Genomic DNA, 24,813 nt, shown 5'->3' with positions numbered 1-24,813 from the left:
CGACACTGCCCATCGCGTCCCCTCTCGAAGCAGGCGGTTCAATAACCGTTCATATTGCACTGATGCCGAGTTTCTTGAACGGTATTGAAGTTTCTCTTCCGTGGCATTTTACAACTCGCCGTCCTACGGGGTTCACTCTGGTCCGAGCACGTCCATAGCGGTTTGGTTTAACGCGCCTCTGGTCCGGGGCAGCGCTCGCGTGTCCCCACGCCTGGCTTACGGTGGGGAAGGGGTCCCCTAAAGCAGAGCACAGGCCGGGGCTGGACAGCGGTCCCTGGAAGGCGCAGCCCCGCAAGCCCCGCTGCCCATCCCGCCGGGCACACGCTCCTCTCCGGCGGGCAGCGGCTCCCGGCTCTGCCCCGTCCGGGAAGCCGTGAGCGGGCGGCAGAGGGTCCCCCAAACACACACACACCCGCTTGCTCCGAGGGAGGGGGAAAGAGGGAAACTTCTGTGAAGGGAAAGCCGTGAAGCAGAGGGAAGCTGAAACGAGCAGCTCCGAGGGTGTCCTCGGCCGGAGACCCAAGCCCAGAGGGTTTTTTTTAGGTGTTTATGGCGAGGAGAGTGTGGAGTACGAAACAGCAGTTACAGGCGTCTATATTAAATAGTTACATCAGTCTTGACTTCCTTCGTTCTTTCTGAGAGTTTTTTGTGTTGGTGTTTTTCAGTTTTCTTTGTTTCTTTCCTTATCTCTATTTTCCTTTCCCTTTTCCCTTTCCCCTTTCCTTTCCTTTCCTTTCCTTTCCTTTCCTTTCCTTTCCTTTCCTTTCCTTTCCTTTCCTTTCCTTTCCTTTCCTTTCCTTTCCTTTCCTTTCCTTTCCTTTCCTTTCCTTTCCTTTCCTTTCCTTTCCTTTCCTTTCCTTTCCCATTTTTTATGTATCAAACTGTGCAGCCTCTTCTCCACCTCCCTTGGAAATTGCCGGGGACTTCACTTCGAAACCCGTATGAGAAATGAATTTGTGCACGCAAAACCGGAAACACTGTAATTGATTTATTTCTAATAGAGGGGAGACCAACACTGTTTATCGTTCAGAAATGATTGCCTGTGTTCTTAATAGCTCTAATTTTCACTGTCCATTTGATGTGCTGCAGGTTTAATATAGAGCACTTACTAATCCAATTAAAAGTGCACCTGGCCTGGAAGAGCTCTGTAATTAGCAGGAGCGTTTTTAGCTATTTCCACTGGAAAACCGTGAAATCATCTCTGCTGGCCTAAAGGACTGTAATATGGGGGTGGGGGCGAGGAGGGGAGGGAGGAGCGGGGCCAGGCATTCGTGCCTAATCTTTTTGCCTCGAATTTTTCGCAGTTCCCGTGCGGGAAGATGAGGCTGTTTCATCGCGGGGCACTGGTGTCTGATAGCGCAGGACAGCGAGGGCGAGACTAGGTGGGTTTCACACGGCTTTTCCTGCCCTCCAGGCGAGCCCGGGCCGGGATCCTGTCCTGGGGAAGCGCGGCTCGGCTTTGGGGCTGCGGAGTCGCGCTGGTTTGCGGGGGCCACGGCAGCCCCACGGGGCCGGGCGCGGAACGGGAACCGGAGCTGCGGGAGCCGCCTGCCCTGTCGGGGGAGGCGTCCAGGCCCTGCTCCAGCCGCGAACGGTCGCGGGGAGCGGCTCCGGAGCTGCCGAGAGGGTTTGTGGCAGGGCAGGCGCGGGATGGGCCTGGAGCGGCCCCGGGCGCGACAGCGGCTCCACGCAAAAACACGCGGCACGCACACGGAGGCGCGGCGTTAAAGGAGGGCGAAGCAGCTGGAAAACACTGCCCAGGCTGGCTCTCCTGCCGGGATGAGGGGCTCCGCTCCTCCTCCTCCGAGGGTGAGGGGTCGGGACAGTCCCAGTCCGCATCTCTCCTCGCGTGGACGAGGATTACTGCCCACAGCATCACGATGGCTAGGAAGGGTTTCTGCTCCCGCGCTCGGGGCCGCAGCGGTGCCGGTGGGCAGTGAGGTGGTGCGGGGATGCTGTTACGGCCGGGTGCCGTTCGTGCGGCCCTACTCCCCGCTCGGGGTTCCCGAGCGAGAATTAAACCCTCAGGAGTTTAATCTCCTTTTTAAAACAATACTTCTACCGACTTCCTCCCTCCAGCTAAAGGCGCGTGGCGAGTGGCGCGGCGTGGTCCGTGGAAAGAGGGCTCGGCCCGCCCGGCTCCTGCCGCGCCACCGGCCCGGCCGCTCCCCGGCTGTGCGGGCGCTCCGCCGCCCGGCTCGGCCCCGCTCTCACCGCACTGGGCTCCCACAGGGCTCCCTAACGGGTTTCCCGGAGCTCCGGGCACCGCGGGGTTTGTAGGACACAACCGCTTTGTGAAACACACGCTGACTTTCCCTGAGCGTGAACTTTTCCTGCCGGCCTCTTCCTCGGGGTGCGGGAGCGTTCCCGGGCGGCAGCCGGTGTTTGGGAGTGTTTGTGTGCGTTTGAAAGCAATGGAAACCACTCGGTTTGGTGGCCGGCGCTTGGGGCTTGGGGGAGAGCGGGACCACGGGCCAGAGGCACCCACCCGTGCTGTGGGTGCCGCTTCTTCTGCGGAGCCCTCGTTCCGCGCTGCGGAGCGGAGCCCGACGCAAACCCCGAGTTTCCCCGGGGGCCGCGCCGTGCTGCTGCCGGTCCCTTGACGGCCGGTTCGTTTATTATTAGGGCTCCGGATTTCTGCCTAAATAACGCGAACCCCCGCCCACCCTGGGGCCGGCTCCGGCCCCGCAACCATCGTCCGGCTCGTAAAGGGAAAGCGGACTGGGAGCCCAGAAAACATTTTTCCCCTTCATTTCAAAGGAGGAAACCTGAGCGATTCTCATCCTTTTGATTGATTAAGGTCTTGAATAACTTGAAGCTCGGGAGTGACAGTTCCTGAATAGACGATTGCAAATAAAGAGCCCTGTGGAAAGCCGGGCTGGCACTTCGGAGTGTAAAGGAGGCGAGTTTGCTGGCACTTACCAAGTTATAAATAAAAGGCCGTGCACAATGGTACCTTCTCTAAGGACAGACAGTCTTTACAACACTCCTGGCGTCATATCCTGCTGTGGGCACTCCAGCTCCGAGGCAGACTTTACCTCTTTTATTTTTCCAGCAGTTTAGTTTGAATACTACAATAAATTCCTGGGAACAAACGCTTGTTAGTAAGACTTTAACATGCACCGCCTCGCACCCATGCACATATAAACGCTCACGCACACGCGTGAAACGCAGGGATATTCTTGTCCCATCAGTTTTTAAAGGCAGACATCCCCACGAAGATCTCACTGGCAGCTCTTCCTCTCCAAACAGTGAGCACCATTTGTTCCAGAGATGTTTCTTCTGGACGGAGAGAGATTTCGAGTCAAAGTAAATAAGAAAAAGGAAAGAATAAAACAAGAAGTATTTTTTTCTTTAAAATTAAAAATGTTGTTGCCCCCACCCCGCCGCTGATGCTCGGGGAGCGGAGCCAGGAGACGAAACGCTTCGTGGCAGTCAGGCGGGTGCTGTCCCGCGGAGTCCCGCAGTGACACAAGGTCCTGAGGGGTGCGATGTCCAGGCCGGCCCGGTCGGTGTTTCTCTCCCGGGGCTGAGGCGGCCGTCGGGGAACCGAGTAGATCCCCATCGCCGGCCGCCCTCCGCTTGCGAGGAAAGGGTCCAGCGCGGCTGTGCCCGCGGGGTCAGCGCGGGGCCGTGCCGTGCCGTGTCGAGCCGAGCCGAGCCGAGCGGTGCCGGTGCCGTTCGGGCCGCGCCGCCGTCGCGCCGGCCGGGCCGATGGGCGAGAGCCGCCGCTCGCCCAATCAGCGGGGGCGGCGCGGCCGGGCCGGACGGCGGTGGCCAATCGCGGCGGCGCCGCCGCCGAGCCGCGCCGGGCACGGAGCCGATAAATGCTCCCGGCCCCGCGGCCGCCGCTCCCCGCCGCACCGGGGACACCGCCGCCGCCCCCTGCCCCGCGCCCGCCCGCCCTCCCCGCGCCCAGCCCGGCGGGGCTCCGGCCCGGCCCCTGCCCTCCCGGTGCGGGGCAGCGCGGGTCACTGACAAAGGGGCAGCGGCGGAGCTGCCTCCTCCCCGCCCCTCGGCGGCATCCCCCACCCCCTCCGGGACCGCTCCTGATTCGGCGGGGCCCGCTGACAGCGCGGGTCTTCCCTAGATCAGCCCTCACCTGGATATAACCCTGCCGGCCGCTGCCGCTGCGATGACAACTCTGGCCGGAGCTGTCCCCAGGATGATGCGCCCCGGGGCTGGGCAGAACTATCCCCGCAGCGGGTTCCCGCTGGAAGGTAAGGCCGCGCCTGTGCCGCTCCCGGTCGGGAAAGGGATAATCGTTCCGTGCCGGGACGCCGGAACAAAGCGGCCCCTCCGGCCCGCCAGAACCGGCGCACGGGGTCCTCCAGGACAGCTGCCCGGCTTCCCCCTGGGCTGTCAGAGCAGGGCTTGCCCCAGGACGGGCACGGCTCGGACCGCTGCGGCTCCGGCCTCGCACCCCCGAGCGGCCTGGCCCGCGAGCGGGAGTTCCGCAGCACTGCCCCGGTTCTCTTGGTGCAGTGATTTGGGGAGCCCAAAGTTCGGGGAAAAGTTAGGAAAAAAATAAATTCGGGTAAAAGCGATGCGAATCGAAAGGAAGTTGAGAGCCGTGGGTCGGGCCGCTGCGAGTGCCGCTCTGAAGGCAGCGGCGGCGTGAGGGCCCCAGGGCCGGCACTGCCAGGCCCGTGCCCGACGGAGGGCGGGCGGCGGTCGCGGCTCCCACCGCCGCTCCCGGGGCACTGCGGCCTTCCCGCAGCGCTTCCCCGTTCTCCGCCGGGGTCGGGCGGGCTCTGAGAGCCGGCTCCGGCTGAGTGCAACAGGTGAAGCCGCAGCCGTCTCCCTGCGCTGCCCGCCGGGACCTGCGGGCCGCGGGTGCGCGGCGGGGCGGGCGGGGGTGAGTTGCTTCATAGAAAAGCAACGACAAAAAAATAGTAACAACAATAAAAACAAAAAAAGACGCAGCAGGATCCGAAGGAGACGTTAACGCCATTTACCCCCCTGCCTCCCTTCCCTCCTTTTCTAGTCTCTACCCCTCTAGGCCAGGGCAGAGTCAATCAGCTCGGAGGAGTGTTTATCAATGGCAGGCCTTTACCCAACCATATCCGGCACAAGATAGTGGAGATGGCCCACCATGGCATAAGGCCCTGTGTCATCTCCCGCCAGCTGCGAGTGTCCCACGGCTGCGTCTCCAAAATTCTCTGCAGGTACCAGGAGACGGGCTCCATCCGGCCGGGGGCCATCGGCGGCAGCAAGCCCAAGGTGAGCCTCTCCCGCCCGCCCGGAGCCGGGCAAACCCCGGGCGCGGTGGCGGGGAGCGAGTTCCCATCGGGACACGGCCCAGGCTGGTCGGCACCGGGGTTTACAGCGGGGACGGCGGCCCCCGGGAGGGCCGGGGGGACGGTGCGAGGCCGGGGGTGGGCGCAGGCACACATGGGGCACAACAACCCCGCCGTGTCCCCGCCTGTTGCTCTCAAACTTCCCGAGGTTTTAGAAAATATTGTTGGACTTCTTGGAAATAATATTCTTTTAATTAAGAAAATTCTATTAAAAAAAACTCAAACGAAAATAGGGCTAAAAGGGCGGGTTTTTTTAGCGCTTGGCTTCCCGGAGCCCCTCGTGCCCCAAGCTCGTTTTCCCCGCAGGAGCGCGGGCGGGCTCGGGGCTGCGGGACGGACCGGGACGCGGTCGGTCGGTGCTGGAGCTGACCCAGCACGGCTGGACCGGGCCCTCCCCACTTTCGTTGAAAGCGCAACAAAACGAGCTGTATTTCTGTCCATCTCTTTACTGCTCCTTCTGCTCTGTTTACTTTTTCTCTCTGCTCTAGAGCTGCGTGTATTTATAGCTACGCCTCGGAAAAGTTTGCGCTAGCAATAACGGAGACGAAATTTACCCCCAAGATTAGGCTTCTCCTTCTCTAGCTTTTCTTTCCCATTAAAGCAAAGTGAAAGCTTGAGTTTTTATTGGAAGTTGTTGCTAGAGTCTCCCCCCCCCCCCCTTTGATTCTTCTAAAGTAGCGAAGCGATGCCCTAAGTTTTCCTTTCCGTGTTAGGAGTAGAGGTAATTTTTTTTAAGCGTGCTACTCAAACGTAAGGCTATTGCCAGCCGGGAGATCGTTCTTTTTGTTTGGTTTTTAGATTTCTTTTAAAACACGAGGCTACCGAAGAAAAATGCCGGTACTCGAACTTTTCCGCGTTTTTATTACGCTGGTTTTTGTTCGGAACTGCAAACTTTGTTCAGCCGAAACTTTACTGACCTGGAGCTTCGTTGCCTGGAGTCCTCCGCTGGTCTCAGCCCGGTATTTTTTCGGCCGCACGGCAGCCGGTGCTGCCTAATTCGGGGCTTTCCATGCCGAAGGCTCTGTCCCACCTTCCCGGTAACCCCGGAGGATTTTCTGGGACGTTTCGTTTACCGCGGGGTGTGTTCGTTTTATTCGGCCCGTTATTACCTTCTGTGTCCCTCTTTCTTTACCCTGCCCGCTTTCTGGTGTTTTGTGTCGGCGTTTCCGAGCGGGGCCGGTGTCAGCTCTCGCTGACGACGGCGCGGGTGGCTCCAAGCTCCCCGGGACTGTGGCGGCGGCAGCCCCCGCTCCCCGGCCCCACAGACTGTGCCCGCTCGCCTTGTCTTTACTGAAGCAGGTGACGACGCCGGACGTTGAGAAGAAAATAGAGGAATACAAGCGGGAAAACGCGGGTATGTTCAGCTGGGAAATCCGGGACAAGTTGCTGAAGGACGGCGTGTGTGACCGCAACTCGGTGCCGTCAGGTACGGAGCGGTTCGGGGTGTCCGGGAGGGTCGGGGGCGGCCCGGGGAGGGCAGCGCGATGTCCGGGCGAGCCCCGGGCAGCCCGGAGCGGTGCCCGCGGAGCGGCCGCCGTTAGCACGCGGTACCTCCCTCCCGGGAGGATTCCTGCTCTCGGCGGGGTGTTTTCAATTAAATCGCAACTGCTTCCCCCTCCCCTCCTCCTCCGGGCGCTTCCCCGCCGTCCCCTCCGGGCTGCTGCGCAGGAGGGCTCGGAGCCGGCCGGAGACGCGGAGCTGGGGAGAAGGAGATGGGCAGCTGCTCCCTGTGCTGGCGGGGTGTTTGCGGGATGGGGCAGGGGGCACACGGAGCCGGAGCAGTGTTTGTGAGGGATCCGGGGGTCTTTATCACCCGCCATGCGGGCTCGAAATCGAAATATTCCCGGGAGCCGCTGTGCCCGCGCTGGAGCTCGGTGCGGGACGGTGAAACCCCCGCGGGGACGGGAGTGACAGGCTGCCTGCCCTAAGTCCCGACTGGCAGTGGCCGAGGGACACAGGGCTCTGAGGGGGAACTCGGCTTCCCGGGCTGGCCCGAGAGCCGCGGGGGCTGCTGGGGACGAGCCGGTCACAGCTCTGCACTCCCCCCTGAAGTGAGCTCCATCAGCCGCATCCTGCGGAGCAAGTTTGGCAAAGGCGAGGAAGAGGAGGCTGAGCTGGAAAGAAAAGAGGTGGAGGAAGGTGACAAGAAGGCCAAGCACAGCATTGACGGCATCCTCAGCGAAAGAGGTAAAGTCCCGTTTGCCCCTGCCATCCGTGGAGCCCTGCGATGGCCAGTGCCAGTGGCTATCACTCCCATTCCCCGGTGCCCGGAGCTGGTGGCTGTCACTCCCCATCTCCCAGAGGCTGTCCTGGGGCCAGCCCAGCGGGAAGTGCAGGGTGAGTGAGCCCTGCCAGCCTGGCTGCCAAGTCCCATCGTGTCCCACTCCCCAGCAGAGCGACCCTGCAGTGTATGGGAAAGGCGCAGGGGCTGGAACAAAGATGGGAGGCACTGCTGGTTTGGCTTCCAGTAACCAGGAGGGTTGGGGCCACCACAGAGCCCCTCACCACAGCCACAGAGCCCCTCACCACGGCTGTGCAGGGGCTCCTCTCCCAATCCCAGCAAAAGGCTGCAGCTGCACAGAACGGGCAGTTGCAGCAAAAGCCTGCGGAGCCTCAAGTCTCTGCAGTGTGAACAGGGCAGGGAGACACATGTTTTGTTTTTTCTGCTCTTAAAACTGCTGGGGAGAGCATGTGCCGGTGTTTGGCCGGGCCTGCGAGGAGGGTGCGCCCTGCCCGAGGCGGAGGTGAGGGGCTGCTGCGGGGCACAGCTGCTGCAGCCTGGCTCCCGGCCGGCCGGGGTGCAGCGCCAGGCCAGGGCCCGGCCCGGCCGCCTCTGCGGGGAACTCGCTGCCCAGCACATGCACAGGCGCTGGGGAAGGCGAGACAAAAGTACCAAATGAGCTGGTCAAACATTTGTACAACTTTTCCAGCTTTTACAAAGAAGGCCTTCTATACACAATCTACACTTGGAGATGAACTTGGAAAACAAAGAGGGGGGAGTCCATTGAAACTCACACTTTGGCTTTGCACAGACAAAGCTTCAGCTAGCAGCAGCTTGATGTGAACAAAAGAAGGCAACCTTTTTATAATTCAAGGAGAAAAGAAGAGAAAACAGCCCCACAAAAGGCTGAGAAAAGACATTATGGGCTTGCAATGAGGGATGAATTATTCAATGAGCCCCTAATAGCTGATGCTCCACGCAGTTTTATGGACTCTCAAACGTGGAAAAAAATAGCTGTTTTTAGAGAGAAAATGTTTATAGCATTTCTAAGCATCTAGGGATGCTGAGGCTGTGCAAGGACAACAGAAATCCATTCTTTGTCAGTAGGACATGTCCTTGTTTTGTTAGAACAAACCACTAAACCCTCCTAAAACTTAGTTTTCAACTGTTATTAAAACTTTCAGGGAAGCCTCATCTTCTGTGTGTTTGTGTTTGCAAAGAGGTGTGCAATACAGACATGCAGAAGATGCTAACAAAATTAGAGATTTTAAGGCAGAAGACACAGTTTGATTGCGTGGTCGAGTTGCTCCCATATGATGGGTCCAGAGTTCCCTCCAGCATCTTCTTCAACAGAGGATTTTTCAAGAGGGATGTGCACCAAGGGAAAAATAGCTAAATTCAGTGCCCTAGTTGTCTAGCTTTGCTGCCTTCTTCAATTTCTTGACAGAGATTAGAAACGAGATAAGCGAGCCTTGAAATATTGCTGCTTTATGGAAGAAAGAGTGGTTAATAGAGAAAGCAAGAGAAAAAAATGTTATCGATACAACCCATCCTTCTGTTTCTCTTTCAAACAGTCTTCCTGTTCTTTGACTGTCTGCTCTTTAAAGTGAGGCTCCTGATTTATTATAAATCAGTGTCTGGGTGCATGGCTGCCTCCCACCAGCCCAGGGGAGCCCCAAAACTTGTGCAGGAAAGCCACTGTGGCTGGTGATGCCTTGCTGCAGGAGTGGCTCGCTCGTGCCTTCCAGTACAATTGTAGGAGGAGGCTGCAACGTACCCTTTCTTTCACTTTCTGTGGATGTGAATGTCTAACTTTATTTGTTTTGAGTTCAATCAGTAGCAATTTTCCCCTTGATTACATGGAGTAGTGCAGTCCTTTCCTGCCCTAGGCATGCAGGTTTTTGCTGCGTGAACGTGACCGGACAGTTGTGTGGAAACGGCAGCTTTGGTAATCCCATCTGTTCTGTGACAGTGGCTGGGAAGGCTTGGCAATGTGAGGGAGAGTGTGCTCTTCCCCACAGCAACGCCTGCTCCCCCTCCCTGACTAGCAAGCTGTTGCTTAATCTCATTACTGGAGTGGCTGGGATGCTGCAGTGCGAGTGCGCTGCTGCTCCAGAAAACATTTGTTGCCACCCTCGTGCCCTGCATGGAGTGTGGTTCTATAGCCACAGCACACCAGTGACACCATTAGAAGAAAAGAATCACCATAAAAGAAGCCCACTGCTTTCTGTATCTGACCAAAAAAAGTTCTGCCTCAACTCCATTGCCAGCCGAGGAACTTTGATTTCACGCCATCTATAAAAACAATCCTGGTCTGTTACTAAAATAACTGGCAGCACTCCTGAGGAGTTTGATGCTGCAGGATCATATTTGCCAGCACCCACCACCTTGGCTACAAGGCAGTGGCAGAGGGTGCTGCTGGCAATGCATCTCAGATGCCCTTCTGACACTCGGGCTGTTTACAGAATGTCCAAAGGGGTGTCCATGTGCTGGGCAGCAAACCCCTCGGTGCCAGCTCAGCGCTGAGTGCTCTGTGTTACAGAGGGGAACAAAGTGCGGGGTTTTGTGCAATATGAGGAGTTTTTGTAGCTCTATTCTTGGAGGCTTGAGGTATCCTGGAGCTTGGGTGCCAGGGAGGGCTGTGGGATAGGTCAGAAAGTGACTGCTGAGGCTGTTCACGATGGCTTTTCTGCTCGGGAGCACACATTAGTGCTGGACTTAGGCTGGCGCTGCCTGAAATCCCCTCCTCACCATGGGCCTTTGGGTGGCTCAAGGAGTGGCATTTTTTCCAACAACAAGAGCTGTCTTTTTAATGTAGCTATTTCAAGATTTAGTGAGTATTTACAGCAGAGTGGGATTAGAGAGAATAGAATCATGATATTTTTAAAAAATGTGTGACAGAAACAGTGAATCATTGGGATCTCTCCCACCACATATATGGGTGTAGGTAAACTTTTGCATGCCTGGTGTGATTCCGTTTCATCCTCTCTTCTTGGACACTTACATGTGATTCTCACACCGTTTACAGATGCCACATGTGCAGCCCTTTACGTGCTGCATTTTGGTGTTTCTGCCAGTGTCACCCTCAGCTCTGCTTCTGGGGATATATTTAAAGAAAACTTGATTGTCAGAGTGTGTATCAGGAGGCTGATAGTTCTATAACAGCATATCTGTATTTCTGCACATGCGATAATTTTTTTCTGAAAGGCACAAGCCATAAATATAGAACACCAGAAATTTTTGTGCCTTTATGTGGCACATCAGGGCTTATTTTTAGCATACGGAAGAGGGACTTGCTTGTACCTTTGGGGGCAGTTCTGTGCAGCACGCTTTGCTGACTAATCCGATCACTCCCCCTCCATAAGATAGCTGTTGTTTGCTGGCAGCACCCAGCGGCTTTCAGCCCCGCAGGGATGGGGCAGAGCTGCTCCCCAGGCTGCTGTGAGCGGGCTGGGGAGGGGGCTGGGGCCGGGACCCCCCCTCCTGGCCTCAAAGGGGGCCTCTGTTCCCAGCCAGCGGAATTGGCCCCCGGGCCCTGTCCCGTGGATCCTCCCCCAGTCATGCGCACCCGTCCAAAAAGGGCCCTACTCATCCCGAGCCTCTACCCTTGGCTCTACTGAGAGCAATTCAGGCTACAGCAGACTAAATTGCCTCCTTTATTTTCTTCTTACTTTCATCTTGGACCAAACCCTTCCCCCTTTCCCTCCCCTTCCTCTTTTCTTTTTTTCTGTGTGCCTGAGGCTCACATTAATACAATTTCGGTACCACCCCTATTTTAGTGTGTGTATGTGGGGAGTTTGAGGGGGTAGGAAGAAAAAGGACCTTAGCACAAAAGCCCTGCTCAGCAGCTCGAAAGTTCAAGCTGCTGCTGCCTCTCTAGCTGTGTGATGCTTTTCCTGTTTGTGAGTTTTGGGAAACATTTTTGCTTTGTACTGTAATGGAATTAGAGGACAGATGCTGACTGTAAATGGGACACGCGACTACCAGCCCCTAGCTTAAATATTTAGATGCAATGTTACAATTACTGACTTGATGCTGGGGGCTTTGAAGTGGTGGCACATGATCTAAAGGGTAGCTCGAGCTAGCTGGGCTGGCAGATGTTTTGATTAGGGCTGGTCAGTATCATGCAGCCAGTTATTTTTAGATTGCTAAAGTAATAAAGACACTTTATTAAGGGAGAAGATTAACATGGAGGCACCAGATATCAGTTTGAGTCATTCATTTCTACATAGTAGACTGTTGGATTAGCGGCTGGAGCATGGGATGAGTCAGACTGAGTTAGAATTTGGTTGCAGGGGCTGTCTTGGTTTTATTCTGATGTCCTGTCCCAAAGTGCAGTGGTAGGAGGAGCACTTAAGTGCTGTGTGAAGTGCTGCTGTGGGCTGAGAAACAGTTTGTTCCCCTGCTCAGTGCTCATGGAAAAGATTCACTGATGGAGTGAGATGTGATGGCTGTGGCTGTAGGCAGTTATCTCCTTGATAACTGAAATTTCTGATAATAACTGATGTCTCATTGAGCCTGAGATTTTGTGCAGTACTTGATATATTTGATCACTAGCAGGTCTAAGAAATCAACTCATGTCACTAGAACAGTGTTGTTTCTGCGGCTCTCAGAGCTGACAAGAAAATAGTACTTAATTAAGAAAAACTCCTTAGTGAGTCCAGAATCTGGCTCAAGGGAGACAGACAGTGCCAACTATATTTTCTCCTGTCTGTCTTTTCCCCTTCTCTTTCCTCATATCTTAACAGTGAGAGTCCAGGCCTGGGTAGAAGAGCCAGGTGTTGTGCAGGTGATTCCATGCAAACCCAACACAGCTTTGTTTCTTCTCCCTGACCCATCATCACTGTGGGGCTCCGGGACAGGTTCTTCTTCCAAATGATTATTCTGAAGAAATAACAACAACAACAACAATAATAATGCAAACAACAATAATAGGAATAATAACAACTGATGACCTCAGCAGTGAATAATGACCTCACCATCAAGTGAGAGTGTGATGTCCCAGCATGCTGAGCATTTTTAGAAAGGTGCTAAATGTTTGACTTTAGGGTGACTTAAAAGTGGAGTTTGCTCTTCCAGAGCTGCCGGGGGCAGCTCATTCCCTCCTGTCTTGAAGTGGGGGATTTTGAGGAGAGTGCTAATTGTCAGACTAACTGCAGGCTAATCGTCTGACAAAAGCACCAGTAATATTTCCAGCTGTGGGAAGAAAGGGTGTTAATCTAGCAGCGACTCTCTGAAGTAATACATGTACATATCATATCCTTGGCTTGAAATCACGATTATATTAGTGGCTTTGAATGTTTTGCCATCTGAGGGACGCTTTCTTTAACTTAGGAGTCAGCGCCTGTTCAAGCAGATTTGCTGTGGGCATCTTTTCCAGTTTTCCTAATTGCATATATCTAGAACAAAGCTGAATGTTATTTCAGCAAATGTCAGGATTGCTTCACACACAGCAGTCAATTAACTTGAATTTGTACCCGAGTTAGCACCTTATTTGGTTGCTTTGAAGATCTTCATCTATTAGACTAAAAGGGTGTTGTTCCAGAAAGGCAGAGGCAACAAACACTTGGTTGACTTCAGTGTGGCTAGGACTTCCTCTGAGAGTGTGATTTATGTATTTGGTTTCCAGATCCTCCTGTGATTGCAGGATCTGTGATGTCAGTAGGAATTTACCCTAATAGTCATCAGGCTTTTCTTGGCACCAGTTCTGTGGTGTGCTGAGGAGCTGCAGCTCTGGGGAACGCTCAGGTTTGGGATGTGATGTGATGTGAGAGGGGTTTGCTCTCTCCAGCCCTGCAGATGCTGTGCCGAGGGGTCCCCTCAAAGGGCCTATTCATGTGTGCAGCGCTGCTCACGTGGGCTGGGCCCGCCAGCTATGGGGCCCGAATTTGTTCTGTTCTCTCTGTAAAAGTACCCACTGCACAGAGTGGGAGTTTAATCCCGAGTGAAACTCTGGCAAAATTTCACTGAGGGCAGGGATCTTCGTGTCTCAGTTTACACAAGGTAGCAGTGGAATCAGAAGACAGAGAGAGGCTTTAATTAGATAAATAGCTAATAAGCAATTAATGCTGTAAGTAATAGCCAACACCGATAAAATTCTTAAAACAAATAATTTCCTGTGTCTTAGTTTTGAATAGTGATTCTCTGTTACATACAACACTTTTATCTAACACTTATTTGGGGATCGTTTAGCTTGATTTGGGTTTACTTATTGATAAGGGTTGGAACAGGGCTTAGGAGTGGGAAGCCAATAAAGCTGATAGTGATAAATTATCATGAGTCCCCAGAGCTGTGTAATAAAACTGCATTGGGAAATGAAGCAGAACTACAAAGTGCTCTCTGGTTAATTTAAGAAGAAATTGAGTGAAACACAAAGCAATAAATCAGAGCAAACCAGTCAATGTGAATTTCTCGATGTAAATGTCACTTAAAATCTTATGTAGCAAACGTATATGGCCAGAGAAAGAACAAAATATAGAAATAAAAATGCAGGATACTTTCAAGTGGTCCCTGAACGCTGAGCTTTCTGGCTAATAAAAATGATGTACAGTAATGTAATTCACCACAAGACCTTGTTCAGCCTAGTGTGAATGTGGCACTTTACTTTACTTGCCCTGGAGTACTCCTGCCCCATGCTGTTAAACTAATTCAGTTTAAATCACTCTGCCTAGAAAAAAGTGAAGCCTAATGAAATTAAAACTCACTGAGGACACATTAGAGTCAAAGTGTGTCATGTGCTGAGATTATTTAGTTAGGGGAGTTTGATGTAATTGTTGACAGGTCGTTTATTCATCCTAGTAAATAAAGATTCACGAACTATTAAGAATGTGCATATATAACTAGTAAGACAGTAAAAGGCAATTAAGCAGTCAGTTTAATGTCTTATCTTGCTGGTTGCCCTACAGTTGTTTTACAACTAGGAATTAAAATTTGAAAAGAAAGTTTTCAGTGTCCCTGGCCAAATATTGATTAAGTAGTTGTTTGCTGATGCCATTGTGGCACATAAAAAGGCCAGTGGTTCTGCCCCTTGTTGTTCATCTTCCATTGTTGCTGATTCTTAACCTCGGAGATCAAAGGAGGATCATTTCAGTTTATCTGTCCTGGAAAATCCTCCTTTGCTCCTAAACCCTTATGGATTAATGGCCAAATTGTCTTTAATGAGATGTGAAATTTGAATGGAATCCTTATTTTGCATGGTCTGTTGAATGTATACACTGTATGCTCTTACAGTTTTGTGTTTTTGTTTTGTTTTTTTTCTTTAGCATTACTGGATTTGCTTTTGTTTTAATCACTTTATTTTTAGTATACAGTGCATTGAAATGTTAGAATTGTAGCAGGTAAAATACAATGTACTTAACTGAATTTTACTAAAGCTCTTTTTATTGCATATAATCTTTTTGATAAGTGTAGCCTAAAGGGGGAAAAAAAAAGTTGTCTTCATATACCAAATCACAGAGGAGATAAATAGTCCAGGGCTGCCAATAAAAGAAAGGGAGTTTGAGAAGCCAGCCCATTCTCCAGACTGGGCTCTCAGAATACAGGGGACACAAACAAGCTTGCAACATTTGTTTGGTGAATTTCTTCAGTTTGGATTTTATGGCCCCTACTTGCCTCAGCTAGAATAGTTGTGCTGTGCCTTCTCCCAAAAAAAGGGAAGTTGGATTGACGAGGCTGCGCAGAAAAACAAGCAAGAGCCCTTGAGAACAATCAGTTCCTTGTGCATGGCGGAAAGCTATATTTATTTCAGAGACAGTAAAATGAATCCCACCACATCCTCAGTAGATGAGGCTGTGCAATCTGGGTGTGTTTTCTTGTCATTATGACACAAGTTTTCATTTTAATTGTGAGGTGTGGGAGTGTTAGATCTAGGTCCCACTGCGTCCACCAGACACAGTTTGTGAATTTAGCTTCACACACAGTAGTAAGAAGCCTGGTGAAACCTGGTGTTGCATTTTTCTTGTGAAAAACAGCAGACTAAAGGATAAGACAAAATTTTTAATCAATTTCTCATTCCCTTTCTTAAATACATTCTGCTTCCATTTTGTCTGGTTACTGCTGATTAAAATATCAGTCCGTGCATGCTTTGCAAGTGCTCAGCTACTTTAGGAGACATTTTGTCCCAGGGTAAGAGCTACCACTCTTTGAAAGTATTTTAGATATAAATTTCCTCAAAGTCTGTGCACTCATCTTTTTTGTTCCCATAGAGACCTGTGGTGAACACAGTGATATCCATGCTACTTTTGATTTTTTTTTAACAGATTTTTGCCTGGTTATAGACTTTCTGGCAAACACAATCAATGTTTATATCATGCACAAGCCCATATAAGGACCAGTCTTAAGGATTTTTATATTTATGATATGCCTCGTGTTGGATGTCTGATCTAAAAATGACTATGCAGTAATTTCTTTATCAGATATATTGTCACATAGATGGCTGTGCTTTGAATAGTATGAGGAATAAACTGTCTGTGGCTGACAATTCTGCAAGCAGACAGCTTATTCAGCCCCTGTCAAATCTTATTCACCTTACTTAAATGAGCAGGACTGTTCATGCCAATATAATCAGAATCTCTTCCACGTACTAGCCTGGAAAAGCAATAGCAACCGCAGTTCTTTTGGCAAAATTACCCTGCACTTTGTTAAAAATGTAACCCATCTACCCCCTGCGAGGCAGTAGCACCAGCAGTACTCAGTGTAACCAAATTGTACTTAAAACTGGTTTTCATCTCTGTTTTTAACTGTCCCAGGGTGGGTGGAGATGAGTACAGACAGGCTTCACAGAAACCCGGGTAGCAAGTAGAAGGGGATGTTTCCACAGAAAATCCGTTTTTACTGAAGATGGTGTGGCAGGACTTCCCTTTCATTCTGACCTCAGGGCTGGCCGTTTGATCTGGTGTGAAGTGCTGAAGGGTCAGAGCGTGGGGTGGGAGGATCTGTGCCCCAGTAAATGCTCTGACACCTACCCAGCCCCTCCTGGCAGGCTGAGTGCGGAGAAAAAGCTCGCACAGAACTAGCTGGAATTCAGGACTCGGCTAGTTTCACAAACAGAAAAATAAGTTCTTTTCAGAAGGAAGGTGCTTTAAAAAAAACCAAAAGGAAGTGGAAATTATTCAGCTAAAGAAAATGGGAAGTGAAATACACTGTCTCACAATGAAATCCTGAAAAGTACAGATTTTGAAAAAAAAAAACCAACTCTGGATTTCCATTTACCAAGGGATAAATCAAGTAACTTCACTGCAGAAGGTGAACTGATGCTGTTGTGTGAGTGAATGCTGAATTAAATTATCAGTATTTACATAGAAGAAGAGATACTTCCAAAGAACTGCTAGCTAAGGAGTGATGGTTTAAGTGAGCAGTCATCCAATCTTTATGGTGTGATGTTATAGATGAAGATCTACAAAACTTCTTCAGTAGAATTTTAACACATGTGGTGCAGAGAAAGGCATCGTATGTACCTCCCTTGCTGTGTGTGGTGGCTATTCCCTGTATGGTGTATGATTTCACTGTGTTCTTTGTCTGTGGAACTGGAAAATAATAGAAGAAAACATTCAGGAATCTATTTAGAAGATTATACAATAGATGTCACAGTTAGGAAAAAGCCCTGTGGGTTCATCCCTGCTTTAGCACAGTTGATTTGACCTGCTCTCTTTTAAATCAACAGGCTCAAGCAAAAATGCTCGAACATTTGGCAGCTGCATAGAAAACCACACAAACCCCTGTTGCTTTAGTACCCACAACTTGTTTTCTAACAAATACAGTGTTGTCTTTTGAAAACCCCTTAAAGCTAACTGCTTGTCCACCTCTTCTGAACTGCTCTGAGCCTGGTGTGAGCTCTGTGTGTGTGTGTGTGTGCACTGGGGCAGGGGCTGAGGCAGCCAGGAGCATTGCGGGGTCTCAGGATGCTCACGTCCTGGTGGAAATGCAAAATGGCTGCGTACAGCAGACATATTTTCAGGCTTTTTGTTTTTTCCATCTCTATGATTTAAAAGTTTCTTGAGACCGAATGTCATTGGCGTTTACATCAGAACAGTCCTGTGCTCTCAGCAGAGCTGTGCAGGTTATTTAGCATTGAATTTGGCGGGGCATGAAAGTTTAATCACATTCCAGATTTGAGGGAACACCTTCATTTTCTCAGACTTAGCAGATCTTATAGTGCTAAACATCTATTTTTGCTGGTAAAGACCTGACACAGCCAGTAAGTGTAGTTAACATGCTGCAAGCAGAGCAAATTAAAAAAAGCTGCTTTAGAGAATGGCACTTAATTTTTCTAACATATGATTTAGCAAAAAAAGAAAGCAAACACCCCCCCCAGCTCTCTGCTGTAAGGAGCTCTGTAACCAATCTGCTCCACCAGTCCTGGCAGGGTGGGAGGCAGTGCTGCTCCCTCTGATTTCTGGCTCCTCCCTGGCTGAAGGGGTATCAGGAGGGGAGGCACACTCTGTCCCCATATGCAACATTCCTGTCCTTGGTCCCAGTCGACACAACAAATGAAATATTTGGAAGGACACCATGTAATTTGAATGGTTGTCAAATCTTATACTATGATGGGTGTAAAGAGGGGTGGTCCCCAGGCTGTATGAGGCCACTTAGCCAAAGAAGAACTTAAATCAGAATTCAATGTTACTGTGCTTCTCCTGTACTGGCAGTCAAAAAGATGGAGTGATGATGATTGATGACATAAATACTTCTGTTAATCTGATATCAGAAACAGAATTTTCAGTTCTGGAAGACAGAAATTTAAAGTGAATATTGAAAAAATCATGACTATAGCCAGTATCTGAATCCTGGTAATGATAGTTATAAATAAAACACCCTAGAAAAATGTTATGAGGGAGAAAAAAGGTCCTCCAGGTGATGAAAGTGTTGAGGGGACTCACCTGCTCCTGTTCTTGAGTGTTCCCATGGAGAAAAGTGACCCCTATTAAAGCAACAGGCCAGCTGGTGCTGAGTGCTTGGCTGCTGGCAGCACAGGGGGCCCTGAGCAGCAGTGGCTTCCCAGGATGGCAAAGGGGGAACCCCTCTGGATGCACTTGTGTGCTGCTGCTCCTGTTTCAGCCTCGGGGTTTCTGTGAGTGCCGTGCCCTTGGGTGCCTTGGGCCCTTCTGAGGGCCAGGTCCTTTGGCTGAAAGAGCCATTGTGCCCCTCTGAGTGTGAGCTGGAGCAGTGAGCAGAGTCCCTGCGACTGAGGCCTGGGTGCAGGGCTGGCTCCCAGCCCAGGTGGGAGCTGGGCTGCCCTCCTTGCAGCCCAGGCAGCTCCTCACTCTGCCCTTTCCTTCTGGGAGGCTTGCAAGTGATTCCTTTGTATTTATTGTGAGGTTTAAAGCTTGCACAGGACCGTTGTGCTCTCGAGGTGTAGCCAGGGGGGTCACAGTGGTGCTTTGCTCTTGGTGACGTTCAGCTGTTGCAGTGGGTGCCTCAGGCCCCTGGGGTTTGGGCTGCAGGGCTTGCTCCCACCCTTGCACAGCTGCTGCTGGTTTGCTGCTGTAGAAAAGGGGCTGCCCAGCCCATCTTTCCATAGGCTTTGGCTTTCTTCTGACTGGGTTCTGGTGAGTGTGGTTCTGTGTCTTTGAATTGGGCGAAGGGATCTTGTTTAATACCCCTTTTGACTAGCAAGGAGTGATCTTAGTAACTAATGTGTTTATGAGTAAGTGATACCCCTATACAAACAAACAACAAAAATGTGGTTAGAGCAAAATTGGTGCTGGAAGAGTTGGCTTTAGTTTGAGGGAGAGCTGGTTGGAATTGGAATTTGCTCTGTGTTTCTTGTAGTGACTTTCTGCATTGCTTGTGCCTGGAGCCAGCTGAGATAGGACTGCCTGCTCCTCCTTCCCTCTTACTGGTCTCTTGCTCCTCTGTGGTTAAATTTTCTCCTTGTATCTGTGGTGGTTTTTTCCTTTAGTGGTTTCTTTTCTGTGTTTTGGTTTGCTTTTTTTTTTTTTTTTTTTTTTTAAGAAATGGGACTGATGATATTTTCCTCCATCAATGGTATTTCCAAATGTCTGGTGTCCAGGAATCAAAAGTGTTCCATAGGTTCAGCTGTCATCATTCATCTGCTGAAACTGCAAATCCAGATGGAATGATACTTTAGAGTGAGTGTTTGTGGCTAGAGAGGATTGCAGCCTGTCCTTGGAAGAGCAATTTCAGCTTTGGGGTTTGCAGAGCTGGGGAGCACCAGGGGTTGTTTGTAGAGGGGACAGGGGTACCCTCAGGTCCGGTGGCCCATGGCATGAACCACTTAACTCACCAGATGCACAGAGCAGCAGGGGTGTGCTTTGGTGAAGTGGTAAACACTCTGCACCTTTATTTTTAGTAGTTTTATGACTATTTTTTAAAGCTAAAGCAGATCAGTAGCTAGTGTGGGCTGGGATTAAGTCCAAGACACTGGAGGTGTCACCTCAATTTACACTGAGGCTCTGAGCCACCATGTATTTACTGGAGTACAGCAGGAATTGATACATATTTTTTGCTGGTTTTGCTGAGTCTCCCATGAATACCCTGCAATTCTCTCAAATATGTGGTGTGAAAAATCTATTCAATACTGTGTATGAATAATCATTGGTTCTAAGAAAGTATTCAATGCTTGAAATTTATGTGGTTGTGACTGGGCACGCAGGTCTTGCACTGATTTCTCTTCTACAACTGCTCTTGCATATATTAAAAATGTGTATTTCCTGGATAACTGTTAAGACTTTTTTTCTTCTTTTAAAATTATATCTATATTTTACTGTTGTTAAAGCAGAAACATGTTCTGAGCAGAAAAAGGACACAACAATCATGCTTTAAGCATTCTTTTGTTGTACATTGCCACTATTTATAGTTTAAAACTGTAGCTTTCCATCCCTATGAAAGAGAACACATTTCTCAGTGGTGGGATTTTGTGTTACACAGGCTGACTATAGATAAACTACTTTGGTTTGATTTTAAACTTTTATTAAATGAAATCTGTAATTTATTTTATAAGCATTATTCTTGACAAAGAGAAATAGTCCAGCAACTTGGACATGAAGTTATGAGACAAAAATACAGGGAGCCAGTTGCAATTGATAGACTGGCTTAAGCTTGTCAACAGGTCTTAAACAAAGAAAAGTTTTAAATCTAAAAACTGCAGTACAACTTGCAGTAAGGCAAAATATGATTTCTAGAATTGATGAAACAAATATTTTTTACTGATTTCTAAAATTTCCAAGAAAATTATATTGTTAGTCAATTCCTTAAATAGTAAATTTATAGGTTGGTTTTGTGTGTTTTTCTTCTTTCTTAGCACCACTAATTCCTCTAATTAATAGTGTCAAGCATGTGAGATTGCTCATAAATCTGAAAAAAGGCCTATTGAATTTAATAGTGAGACTTGCATTGTCTTTAAAGAAATTTGGTCAGACCCTAAACAGAAAGGGTTTTTTTCCCGTCTCTCTCTTTGTTTTTTCTTCCCCCCCCTTCCCCCTCTCCTTTCCTTGAGGCAGAAAAAGTTTTGAGTTTTTCTGAGGAAACTGAGGAATTCTAGCATTCCTGGGGATGAGAGGAGAATACTGATTAGAATCAGGCAGAGAGCAAGCAGGTGCTGAGCATGTTCATTGCTTAACCCCCTGCCCTGCTCCTGCATCCCGGCCTGACCCAGTGCTCAGACCCTGCAAATAGCAGCAAGTTGCCAGATGTTGGAGATGTTTTCAGTAGGGTGATTATTCACCAAGTCTTGTCTAAAACCAGGGAGTTCCTACAATGCCTGTATTTCATGTTTAAAGCTGGGCTGGGTGAGCCATGGGAGACAGTGCTGAGAAAAATACTGTATTTCTGGGAATCAGAGCTGGCTGTTCTCTTGCTGGCTGCTCTGTGGCATCCTTTTGCAATAAACTAACTAGCAGAGTAGATTGCCTGAGGGGGAGAAAACTGTCTATTTCTGTTTTGTTTTTTGTTTTATTCTTTTTTAAGAACAGAAAAAGATTTTATGGTCTAGAAACAGTGCACCCTAAAGAGAGGTGTGTTTAAAAGTTAAGACTTGAAAGCTTTTGTCTGGAGAATAATACACTCGGAGTAAAGAGCTGCACAATGGAAGTCTTTTCTTCCAGTTATGTATGGATGAGCATCAGTCAGCCAAGGAAGAACTTCAAAGGCCAATGTGAACACTTGCTAGGCTCTTTCTTTCCTGACAGGTTCTTCTTGAGGTAAGATGGGGAGAGCTGTTTGTGCTGGGAGCTGGAGCTCTCCTCCTGCAATAAATCATGTGCAAACTGAGGTACCAGCCTCAGCCATCTCTGTCTCCAGATCTGCCTTTTTGGAAGTTGCTAAACCATTCCATTTCATGAGTCTTTTATTGCTTATTCATAAAGAAGTCTCAAATTCCACTTCTGCCTTGCTGGAAAGGCACCATGCCAGATGGAGGGGGAAGATGATCCATTTCTCTGCCTCCAAAAATTCTCATTATTGATACACTGTAATTTGCTTTTAAGGTGGAAAAACCAGCCCCAATGTGTTTTAATATAAGTGGTCCAATGGTATAACTGCTGTGCATTAAAACAGCAACCAAACTTCATGTCTGCAAGAAGACATGGACACATGTCTAGGGAGAGTGTCAGGGTTGGTAAAGGAGATGCTTCTCTAATATAGGAAAGAGAAACTCCAAATAGCATCCAGAGAAATCTCTTCAACTTGACCTAATAATTTAATTTTATGAATTTTAAAATATTTTATTTTGGTTGGAAATTTATTTATGTTAAATACTGCAGTCTAGAGTGATTTATCTCATTTTACAATGGGTTTAAGGAGCAGTTTTAGTGTTATCTGTGAGGCTGTGCTCAGAGACACTACTTTAGAGGACTGTGTGTGTCACATCAGTCTTTGTTAAAGGCAGACACAACAGAGAAACCAGAGGGTGTCTGATGGAGGAAGCAGCTCTTGTGAGTTCCCAGGAGCACAAAGCAGAGCAGTCTGTGCTGCCAGCCCAAACAGGGCTGATGCTCCTGCTGATGCACACAGTGCCATTCACTTTTTGGGGGGTGGAGTAGGGAAGGCCAGGCCCCTTCTGTGACAAAAGAAGCCCTGCAGCATCTTGTCTGTAATATCTGAGAAATGCTTGCCCAGGTGGGTGGATGACCCCTCTGCCAGCCGTGGCCATGAGCAGTGTGTGAGCATCCCTGGGTGCCCCTTGTGCTGCCACAGAGCAGGGGCCGAGCAAAGCTGTGGGAGCCGAGGGCTGGCTGTCCTTGCTCAGGAAATTTGTAGCAGTTCTCCTGAGGTTCAGGGAAGGGCCACGTAGGATGTTCTCAAAGTGTTTGTGGTGCAAGCCTGGATTTGGGACTTGACTGCTGCAAAGACGAGGCTCTGGGGTTTTTTTGTGCTTTCTCTGTGTTCCTGTCCTGATCATCCAGCTCTGCCAGACTTAACATTTGAGTCCCTTTCCATGACAGCCCTCATTCATTTAGCTATGCATTAGGCAGGGAAGAAGAACCAGTAATTATGAGCAAGCTGGCAGTGCTGTGTTCCAGTAACTGTTTCATGGTGTGTTTGAGTTGATGGCTGCAAGAATGGAAAATAAGTCTTTGGGATGATGTGGGAGATCTCTGTTTGCATGCTCCGTCTCTTGGCTCGAGCCTGCCCTACGTGCTCAGGCGCCCTTGGCTTCAGTCAGGCTGTTTGAAGGAAATGGGGTTTCTCTGAAGGTTGGGTTCAGAATAAATGATTTGCCCACAGCAGCAGCAGTTGTGATATTCTCTAGGAGTGCATTGCGCTTATCTAGACACAGCCTGTGAGCTGCTTTGAAGCCAGCAGTGGAAGGTGGCAGAAAAGCCAGACTATTGTTGGCTGGCTTAAATTTTCTTTATAAGTCTTCGCATGCATACTGAGAAAAAATTCTTTAAGTGAAAAAAAGATGGGTTCCCACTGCATTAATGATTTCAGGTGAGTTCAGCTTCCCTGCTGAGAAAATTTCATTTAGCAAAGCAAAGGGGTGTTTCACACAAGGAAGACATGCAGTTGTGAAAAATGGTCATTTGAAACAATGACACTTTGTAATAAATTTCAAATGTGCAATCCTGCAACCGTTTTTTTTTTTCTTTCTTTCTTTCAGTATAACCCAATGCCATCTAACTCCCTGAAAATCAATTATATGAACATTCACATATGTTGAATTTTATCTTTCATTTCAGGAAAAGGGTGAAAGAATAAATAGGATTTAGAACTGAAAACAGGACAATAAAAGTGAATTTGGTAGAGTGTTGTCAGCAGGATTTTAGTTTTTCATAAGTAAGGGAAAGAGGAGCATTTTGGATTTTTGTTGTGTTGTGGGCTGACAGTCTTAAACCATTAGTAGAAATCAGGTAATAGTCCTTGTTTTGTATCTGTACAGAGCTTGAAATGTATTTGGGAAATTGAAAAATTTGGTTCCTGCTTTCCTGAAACAATTTTAGACTCTTGCAATGTAAATGGAACATTTTTGACCGTGATAATGTCTCTGTAGTCTCATCTTCAAAGTGCTTGCTTTTATAAAATAATAAATGTCCTTTGACTTGCCTGCTGGAAAAATTCTAGATAAATTCAGGGTGTTATTTTTACCCTATTCCTTCTCCAAATTTAAAGCAGTCTCTGTTTGCTAGAGATTGAGATAGGGAAAGTTAAGAACCAGGAGTAATTCTTATTTTGCCATCACTTTTCATCAGATGTTCATCAGTCATGGAGTGCCACAGGCACTTGTAGAATGAATCTTTAAAGATATCAAAATAGAATACAAACTTGAAAATTTGTCTAACAAGTTTCTGTTACGCAAATATTCAGGAGATGTTTGGGCATTTATCTGTCTCTGCCCTTGTTGCATGTGGAGGAGAGCTGAGTAAAGAGCTCAGCATCAGCTTCAGTCCGAGTAGATTCAGCCATTATCTGTTTTTTCCTGTATATTTCTGTAGTTCCTGTGTGTGTCCCTGATTTGAATTTTAGTAAAAGAAAAAAAATTTAATGTCCTTTTGTTTATTTTGATGGGTTACAAAGAATAAACCAACAAAATCTGAGGTATTGTCTTAATGACTCTTGTGCAACAAGCAATAGTGGACTGAGGAATTACAAATTTGTATTTTCAGGTAGATTTTCCAATAAACTGTCAGGAAATAGTGCTACTGTATAGAATATATTTTTAGATCAGATCCTGGACCATGCATCAGATCAGAGTGGTTCCTTTGAAGTTCCTTGATTTCCAGGAATATAAGAGATCTCAAGCTGGCTAATGGAACATTTTGCAGTTTGAATAACTGAGGACTCTTTCCTGAGCAAGGGCATGTAGAATGCACAGCCAAATATTGGATTGTCTGT

The 24,813-nt window shown here is 48.9% G+C and overlaps 1 protein-coding gene across 8 annotated transcripts in view; it reads left to right on the top strand.

Annotated features, from left to right (window-relative positions):
- The first annotated feature begins 1,301 nt into the window (after window positions 1-1,301).
- The window catches only part of PAX3 (paired box 3), a 77,504-nt gene continuing 53,992 nt past the window's right edge, over window positions 1,302-24,813 (top strand). For 2 of the 8 annotated variants that reach the window (XM_074547044.1, XM_074547042.1), the window contains exons 1-4: window positions 3,723-4,220; window positions 4,988-5,223; window positions 6,600-6,726; window positions 7,353-7,487. In XM_074547044.1, the coding sequence (XP_074403145.1) occupies window positions 4,136-4,220; window positions 4,988-5,223; window positions 6,600-6,726; window positions 7,353-7,487 (583 nt within the window). In that variant the 5' untranslated portion in view covers window positions 3,723-4,135. Of the gene's footprint in view, window positions 1,383-3,721; window positions 4,221-4,987; window positions 5,224-6,596; window positions 6,727-7,352; window positions 7,488-24,813 lie in introns of those variants that run through there. The other 6 variants (XM_074547040.1, XM_074547043.1, XM_074547039.1 and 3 more) reach the window with 6 other exon arrangements.

Source organism: Zonotrichia albicollis, chromosome 9 (assembly GCF_047830755.1).
Source record: "Zonotrichia albicollis isolate bZonAlb1 chromosome 9, bZonAlb1.hap1, whole genome shotgun sequence".
In the NCBI taxonomy this organism is placed as follows: Eukaryota; Metazoa; Chordata; class Aves; order Passeriformes; family Passerellidae; genus Zonotrichia; species Zonotrichia albicollis.
Note: the sequence above shows the minus strand (reverse complement) of the source record. Positions and strands in the feature narration are given on the sequence as shown.